Source organism: Rhinoraja longicauda, chromosome 13 (assembly GCF_053455715.1).
Source record: "Rhinoraja longicauda isolate Sanriku21f chromosome 13, sRhiLon1.1, whole genome shotgun sequence".
Taxonomy (NCBI): Eukaryota; Metazoa; Chordata; class Chondrichthyes; order Rajiformes; family Arhynchobatidae; genus Rhinoraja; species Rhinoraja longicauda.
In genome coordinates this window covers 15,635,332-15,644,492 of record NC_135965.1, presented here as the reverse complement: position 1 = coordinate 15,644,492, position 9,161 = coordinate 15,635,332, and the positions used below count along the sequence as shown (strand labels likewise).

The 9,161-nt window shown below is 43.5% G+C and overlaps 1 protein-coding gene across 2 annotated transcripts in view; it reads left to right on the top strand.

Moving 5' to 3' along the window:
- LOC144599479 (procollagen-lysine,2-oxoglutarate 5-dioxygenase 2-like) overlaps nucleotides 1–9,161 on the top strand; it is a 121,017-nt gene continuing 111,856 nt past the window's right edge. For both annotated transcript variants that reach the window (XM_078410433.1, XM_078410432.1), the window contains exon 1: nucleotides 1–326. In XM_078410433.1, coding sequence (XP_078266559.1) covers nucleotides 230–326 — 97 coding nt within the window. In that variant the 5' untranslated portion in view covers nucleotides 1–229. The remainder of the gene's footprint in view (nucleotides 327–9,161) is intronic.

Below are 9,161 nucleotides of genomic sequence, written 5' to 3'. Positions count from 1 at the left end.
AGTTGGCTGCAAGTTTGCGGGTTGCAGCCTGACAGAGTGAGCTTTCGGCCGGGCGGAGCAGAAATAGTTTGCACAAGTTTTTTTTTCCCCCCCTGCCTGGAGTGAACTTGGGGCGCGCGTGCCCGCGGCTTCCGCGCGAGCGCGCCCGGGGGCGGCCGCCTTGTCCCTCCCTCAGTCAGACAGTCAGTCAGTCAAGCGGTCGGTCGGCTGGACGGACGGACGGACGGAGATGACCATGCACCGCCGCTTGCTCCCTCTCCTCCGGCTTCTAATAACCCTGTTTCTCGCAAACTCCTCGGCTTCAGAGCAGCCGAGCATCCCTAAAGGTGAGCAACTTTAAATATTCGTGTATTGTTCTTTAAAAAAAAAAAAAAAAAAGAATAACTTGTCTTGGTGAACCAAGTTTCTCAGAGTTTCCTCCTGGAATAAATTTCCCATCCCTAAAAATCAACTTGGAAACCAGGTTAGATGTTGGTAAACTGCTAATGCTGTTGATTTCCCATGGATTTCCATTTAAATCTGAAGCTGGCTTGTCTTTTAATATTGTCATTTGTAGACCAAGTTTTATATTGTTGATATCTAATTTGCAAAGAGCGTCAGATAACTGAAGTGTGAGATAAAACTTTAATCTCAGACCTTTAATTATTTCCCTGCTATCGACAGAATATATATATATATATATATATTCGCTAGGTGGTATTGAAGACTTGTTGGGTAACCTCCCCGAACGATTTAAAACTGTGTTTGTTTCTTCCAACCGGATAAACAATCCCCTAAAGAGAGAAACAGTAGTTTCCAGCACTATATTTACATGGAAGAAAGGAGGGATCTGTTTGCTGTTAGTTTACATCTCACTGCACCTGAGACAAAAGGTCCCTGTGCTCTGAAGTTGCAAGTTAACTTATTGTGGCCAGAAGCGGAGTCTGCTGTATTGATGGGTTTTCATCGTCCGATGTTGTCTGTACAAGACGAAAGTGTCTACTTCAGAAATTGTCCGTTTACAAAAATAAATCTGGACAATCAGCTGGATCGTTTGCATGTAAAGTAGCACGTAATTCAGCAACTAAATGTCTTGAATGCTTTCCAAATGCTCCGTTTGTGTACTTTCCATGACCGTCCTTGCATTTCTCTACATTTGCCAGTGAAGTTTTTCAGTTTACGTTTGCAGGAACAAAAACGCATTAAATATTTTTAAACAAACTTGTGCTCTCAGATCTGTATCTATTCAGTTTGGTTCTTTATATCTAAACGCGAAAATTCCTCACCTGGACACGCAGTGCTGGAGTAACAAGTAACCTCAAGAGCTATAGGTAGAGAGCAAAGGGCACAATATAGAGAAAGACACAGAATGCTGGAGTAATTCAGCGGGTCAGGCAGCATCTCTGGAGAACTTGGATGGATGATGTTTCTGGTCGGGACTCTTCAGTTTGCAGTAACTCAACAGGTCACCTCTCTATGTTCTGCAGAGATGCCTCCTGTCCAGCTGTTATTATATCACTTTGTGTCTTTTTGTGTAAACCAGCATCTGCATTTCCTCGTTCCCAGGTTTCACATCTGGATTGTATTATCATCTGATTTAAGTCTTTAAATCAAGTCTAAAGCCATGCCTCATATTCTTCTTATCAAGTCATACAGAAATTGTTTTGCTGCTCAATGATGTCAAATGGTCGGAAATGTGTCTATCCCAACCAGCAAACCTTATTGCACCATCAAGGATAGATGGCAAACTTCAGTTTGTCTAAACCTTTAATGTTTGTCATCAGAAAGTAGTCAAACCTGGGTCCATCATTTCGGGCAAAATGAGCCTTTAATAGTTTTCCTGACATATTCCTTCGAGTGAGGAGACTTGTGCAAAAAAGATATGTTCATAAATACTGGCTGCTTTTGATCTGCATTGAATTCTACTTTTCTAAGTACTTTGGGAGAAAATCTCTATTGTGCCTTTCATGCAATTTGTTCTTGAGTGCCTTAGAGCAATGACTATTAGGTATTGTAGTGACTAATTTGGGCAATTTAAGGACGCACAGTAGGTAGTCAGCAGGTCAGTTGGCATCTGTAGAAAGAGAAAACAGTTTTGAGTTATTTTGACCTTTTAATGGAGTTTGGTTGTGGACTAATTCTGCAAATGTCATTAACTGAAAGCTGAAGAAGGGGGTAATGATGAGCTGTGTGGTTGGTAGGAAGTTGAGGCATCACTAGGAAGGATGCTAAAGGGACAATAAAGGTGTGTAACTTCCATGATGGGTTTTAAAGATACCCATTATCTTCCTCCATGCACCATCTATGTATTGAATCTTTCTCTTGGTGCTGCTCGATGGAGGCCTTCTTGAGGTGCCGGCTGGAGGCTCGTCGCGACCTTGCCCGAATGCTCGGCGGAGGGCCTAACCAGGAGGGAGCTGGAGCCATTGGAGGTGAGGAGCGAGGGGCAGTAGGAGAGTGAACTGGGGTAATGCTTCCAGCGCCTTCAAGGTCGGCTGCAGGAGGCACCCCTGGGACACCAAGATGGCCGGGCGAGGGGAGAAGAGGGATGTTGGTTCATGGGAACTGGACCAGTACATCGAGCAAGCGGACTGACCGGACTTTGGACTTTGAACCCCTGTTGGACAACCTTTGCCTTGTCTGTAATGGCTGTGACTTCACAGAAGAGTTTTGTCTGTGATCAACAAGCATGGCAAGTGTCCATTTCTCACAAGTATATATGAGCTGAAGAAGTTATTGCAAAACAATATGGTGGTAAAGAATCATTCCTGATTGTGTTGGTAGCTGACTCTTTCACAGTTAACCTGCTGGTACAGTAAGCAATGAAGAAAACACATCTGCTGTCCTTTATACCAAGAAGATTTGAATATAATGGCCTTGTTCCTACTATATACGATCCTCATGAGATCTTACCTGGAAGATTGTATCCAGATCTGGTCACCTGGTGTAAAAAATGTTGTTCTATCTCAGTGGAAGTTCACCAGAATGAACCGAGGAAGTAGTAGAGCTGGATACGCTTACAGTGCCTAAAAGATATTTGGACAGTACTTGGATGGGATAGATTTAAAAGGACACATGCAAAATGAAGGCAAATTGGACTGTCTCAGGAAGACACTTTGGTTGGCATGGAAGACTTGGGCTGCAGGGCCTGTTCCTTTGCTGTACAACGTTATGACTAGGTTGATTTCTAAAAGCATGTATATTAAACAATAGACAATAGGTGCAGGAGTAGGCCATTCGGCCCTTCGAGCCAGCACCGCCATTCAATGTGATCATGGCTGATCATTGTGTGATTGTGTGAGAGATTAAGCACACTGAGCCTAGACTGCCTTAAGTTTCAAACTAATGGTGATATTGATATGTACAACATTTTATGGGGCCTGACAGGATAAATATAGGGATTTTGTTTATCATGGCTGTTTGTATTGCCAGCATTCTCTTTTATTCTATATGTGCTGTGTTGTGTCTCTCGGTTTCCCATTGCCCCCAAGGCAATCTCACAGGCATTCTCTCTACCTCCCTGTTGCAACATAACTTTCAACTTTTCCATCTTCTGATCTCTTTCATCATGCTGAAAGATTCCCTGATTCTCTCTCCACAGTTGCTGCCTGACCAGCTGCATATTTCTGAATTCCTTTGTTATTTCTGTGTAAGCCACTGAAATGAGTTGATGGGCGTTTATGAAAAGTCCTAACTTTGTGGGCAAAATACTTCCTTTTCATTTTCTGCAGACCAAATCTGTACAAATTAGGTCTCCATTTTTGCACTCCAGTGATTTATAGGATATGAATGCGAGTTTAGCCAGATGTGGCTGGACCAGGGTATGGAAGAAGGGTCTCGACCCGAAGCGTCACCCATTCCTTCTCTCCAGAGATGTTGCCAGTCCCGCTGAGTTACTCCAGCTTTTTGTGTCTATCTCTGGATAGGGGTGTTGGGTCAGCAAGATGACATCACTGCAAAGGCATGAAGACAGGAAACAAATACTTGTGCTTTGTAAGCAAGACCAGATTCAATTTTTTTTTTTTTGTAGATACATTTAGTCTGCAATTTCTTTTGAGGTAGTACAGAAATATACACTGGATTTATGCGGCTTACTCAAAAGGAACACGTGAATGCAATATAGATTATTTTCTTGGCAAACTTGTTTAATATGTGAAGTTTTATTTCAATAATCATTCCCAGTGCACAAATGGGAATCGGGAAATGAGAGTAAAAAGCGAGGATAAGTTCTGGTTTGCTTTATCCAGCAGATGCAAAGCATTAGTGCACATTGTTGCAGGCATCAGTTGATTGTTGGGTAAGAGATAGAGTTGCAGGTGGATTTTCAATAATCTGACTAAAGAGCCTGTCCCACCTAGGCGATTTTAAAGCGGCTGCTGGCGACTAGGCTGTCGCCGACAGTTCGCCGGGGTGTCGAGGGCATGATCGTGAGGAGTCTTCCAAGAATCGTAGTGGATCTCACATTTGACTTGTCGCCAGGTATCGTTGCTTATTGCGGGCGCTGTCGCATGCTGTCCCCAGGTTTGCTAGGTTCTCTTAGATGCATTTTGAAGCACATAATATTAAAATAAGTAAAGTCATTTCAAGATACCATAAAATACTTGCGTTTAACCAATTTATTTACCGTCAGGACATTTGACAGGTAGATTGGAGGCGACAGTTTGACGGTCAAGCAAGCGTGGGAATTTTCGCGATGTTTATGGCGATCAGCGATCACATTTAAAGTAGTCTCCCAACCCAGATATGCAACCCAGAAACCAGATATGCATCTCCCGTACATTTTCAAAGAATGCCCACACACTTTGCACAAAAATCCATTTAACCACTTTTAAAATTAAATTTCTTAATACTGCCATTAGTAAACTGGAAGTCAATCCAGCTTATGCCTTGTTACCGTGAAGCTTGGTTTTTAAGTAACCCATACAAGATGTTATAGTTCAAAACTCTCAAGTACTTTATGACTTGTCAGTGATTTCAGTGAAAAATAGGACGCCGGAGAAGCATTGACAGCGTGGGAATTTCGCAATGTTTCCGAAGACGGTGTAATCTCGACCTGACTCGGCATTGTCGTCGGGTAAAAGAAAATTTTGGTGATCTGCCACGATTTTAACAGTCGCCTAAAAAAATCACCTAAGTGGGACAGGCCCTTAAGGCAAGTATGAAGAAAATTCTTGAAAAATCTTGAACTTCCTATGTGGTATTTACTTAAATATTAAGAGTTAAATGTTGCCTCACTGATGCCAAATATATATTTTCAGTTCAGAGTGTCTCCTTTGACTAGCTAGTAGACCCTGGTTGTGAACAGCCAAGAGGACAGAGGGAAGTTGTGAACTTCTGTCTAACTTTTTCAAGTAAAACTTCAAGTTGCCTTTGGCTAAGTTGTTGTGGTAAAGTGATGCTACTTCAAAATGAATACCTTGATTCACCAATTCTAACTGTAAGGGAGTAGCAGGGTCCAGTGATCACAATAATAGCAATCCTTTCTGTGGCAATTGAAAGCATTGGAAATTGCAGACTGCGATATTAGATACCATTTCTTATGCAAGTGGATACACTAATTGAAGAGGGGAAACATTAAAAAACCATTCATTTTGCAAAGGAACCAAGCCATTCACTACACAGTAGTGATTCCATGTGGTTACTGCATTTCCTAAAGGAGTTCGTGTTGATGTAAAGACAGAGACTCCATTCGCGACAAATTATTTATCTGACAGCTCCTTTAGACTGAAACAGTAAGAGTATCCTTGCAGTTATAAAGGATCTGGCATGTTCTCAGGATAGCCCAAAGGACACAACTGACTGGAGAAAAAAATCCCAGGCAAATTGGAGAAACAAGTCGAGAAAGTTCTGATGCAAGAACATGCGAAGATGCTGAAATCTCGAGCAAAACACAGAGTGTTGAAGGAGCTCAGCTAGCCAAGCAGCCTCTGTGAAGGGAACGGACGGACATAGTCTGCAAATTCCCTCTGTATGTTGCCCGACCTGTCTGGTGCCTACAGCCTTTTTTGTGCTCTAGTATGTTCCTCCTTGAGCAATGAAGTGATCACGAGTTAACACTGAGTTTGAATTACAACAAAAAGACATGTTCCTTGAGTAAGATGATCCTGCTTCATTGCTTCTTGATGTGGAAATTTGATCATAAAGGTTGTTTGAATATAAACAGTGTTTTAAACTGAAGAGTGTACTTTCATGTTAATATTATACCTAATGCATTTTGATGACCTGGTCCGTGAATAGCAAATGGTGGGTTTACTTCAAAGTACTCAGCAGATCTTTGCTATTATCACCCACCTTACAGAATTTTCCCTCTTTTTCCTGTCTTTTAATTTCACTCTTTTAGTTCTATAATAACAGCGCAATGAACATTAAAAGCTTGCTTCTAATACTTCAATGAACATTAAAAGCTTGCTTCTAATACTTCAATGAACATTAAAAGCTTACTTCTAATACTTCAATGAACATTAAAAGCTTACTTCTAATACTTCAATGAACATTAAAAGTTATGTACTTTCACTCTTCCTATGCTGTACTGCAGGGCATCTTCCCAGTTGTTACCAGGCAACCTGTCCTCTCATCAACTAGGTTGCAGTATTGACCTCCCATCTACCTCATTGAAGACATTTGAACTGTCTTTAATTTGACTATTTCAGACTACAATGTTATATCTTGCACTAAATGTTGTATCTTTATCCTTTATCTGTGGACGGCTTGGTTGTATTCATATATAGTCTTTTCTTTGACCAGATAGCACACAAACAAAAGTTTTTCACTGTACAAGTGACAATAATAAAATAAACCACTGAAACAGATTTCAATGGCTGCTTCCATTGCACTGCTTTTCTTATGTTTTGTACATACTCCTGCATAATTTTAGTCCAAATTAGACGGGTGTGCACCCGTTGGGTGCAAATCTCTGCTGCGGGCGCGGCAACCCCCGTTGGGTGGAAACCTCTCCTGCGGGCCCAGCAATCTTACCGATCCGTGGACCCGTTGCCAAGGCGGGAGTGTACTCTGGGGCCATGGGTGGGCGAGGGGCGACAGGGAACGGGAGAGGGAGCTACTCGCGTCGGCCCCGGGCGTCCATCGCGTCAGCGAGAGCGAGTCGTGGACCCCAAAGCTCTCCTGCAGCGGTCGACGGCGACCGCCATCCTGTTGGACTCTCTGCCGCCGCGCTGCACCAAGGGAGGAAGGTCAGGCGTGGGGCATGCTGGGACAGGCGCCGGTCCTCCCATTGGTCCTCCTGGGGGGGGGGGTGTATTTATTAAAGCAGCACCCTCTCCTCCTCCACTCCCCCCTCCCCTCTTTCCCCCCCTCCCCCCTCTGAAGTCTGAAGAAGGATCTTGTTCCGAAACGTCACCCATTCTTACTCTCTAGAGGTGCTGCCTGTCCCGCTGAGTTTCTCCAGCATTTTGTGTCCATCTTCGGTTTAAACCAGCACATGCAGTTCCTCCCTCATTGTACTTGTACACTGGTCATAACACATGTAACTGACCCAAACATTCTTTCCAGGTGAGACAGAGGTTCACCTGCACCTCCTCCAACCTCATCTATTGCATCCGCTGCTCTAGATGTCAACTTATCTATATCGGCGAAACCAAGCGCAGGCTCGGCGATCGCTTCGCTGAACACCTGCGCTCGGTCCGCATTAACGCAACTGATCTCCCGGTGGCCCAGCACTTTAACTCCCCCTCCCATTCCCAGTCTGACCTCTCTGTCATGGGCCTCCTCCAGTGCCATAGTGAGGCCCGCCAGAAATTGGAGGAGCAGCACCTCATATTTCGCCTGGGCAGTTTGCGGCCCGGTGGTATGAACGTCGACTTCTCCAACTTCAGATAGCTCCTCTGTCCCTCCCTTCCCCTCCTCCTTCCCAGATCTCCATCTATCTTCCTGTCTCCACCTATATCCTTCCTTTGTCCCACCCCAGACATCAGTCTGAAGAAGGGTCTCGACCCGAAACGTCACCCATTCCTTCTCTCCCGAGATGCTGCCTGACCTGCTGAGTTACTCCAGCATTTTGTGAATAAATCGATTTGTACCAGCATCTGCAGTTATTTTCTTATATAACTTACTTGCATCTGTTTTGTGAACCGGTTGTGGATAAAATTATAAATGAGAGGGCATTTGGGTACTTTGTGAGGTGTTGCACTCCTTGCAGGCTCAACTGGATTTTGTGTGCTGCCAATGCATTGGTGAGCGGTTCTCAATACCATCCTCGATGTTCCTTCTCCAACCTCTTCGCCAGAGGTTCTCGGGGAGTCACTGGGGATGATGCACTTCAAGCCGGCTTTGAACGCCACCTTGAATCTTTTTGCTTGATAATCTACTCTCGCTGCAGAACTCAGAATAAGTGTCTGTTTTAGGGGTTTGGTGAAAGACAACTTTCCCAATGCAGCAAACTAATTGTAACTGGGACCTCAATTCTGGGGGTGGCTTGGGAGAGTGCATTGACATCGGCCCGTGTTTCTCTCCATTTTTTTGAAGAGACTGATGGTGATTCTTCAGTGCCTTCCAGCACTAACCATAAAACATGGGTTTAAATCAACTTAACCAAAATCTTTGACTCCATTAAACTGTGGAACACCCTCCTCAAATACATCTGCCTAAAGAGGCAAGATAATATAAAAGATGCTAATACATGTTTTTAACATTATATACTATTTTTGTGTGCAGGTTTAAAGACTAGTCATAAAAGGTGTAAACATGGCTGTAGCCACTTCTATGGGGTAATATTAACTTTCATTTGAAGATGTAAAATTGACTTTACATGTCGTCTACTTCAGAGGTGTTGATATACAGCTTCAGAATGCTAGCTATTCTGTTTATTCGTTCATTAGAAGTGGATGTCACAAGGGAGGGTTTTTTTTTGTCTGTTGCTAAATGGGTTGAGACGAAAGCATTGAGTTTTGTGCTTTGGATTGCATCACTCCTGGTTGCGATGGAGTGGTTGGGAGGTACCATAGCAACAATGAAGGGAAGATATGACCAAGCAACAATGAAGGGAAGATATTTCCAAATCAGGTTGATATTGGACATGGATGTGAAATTGGAGGTGGCAGGAATCATCAGTGTTTTAGTTCTTAAAATATGTTAAAGAAGCCTCAATGAGTATCCCGAGCTCATCTTGGAAGGGGCAGATTCCAGGCATGGTGGGCCAGTTGGGGAGGGAGTAAACATTTGATGTG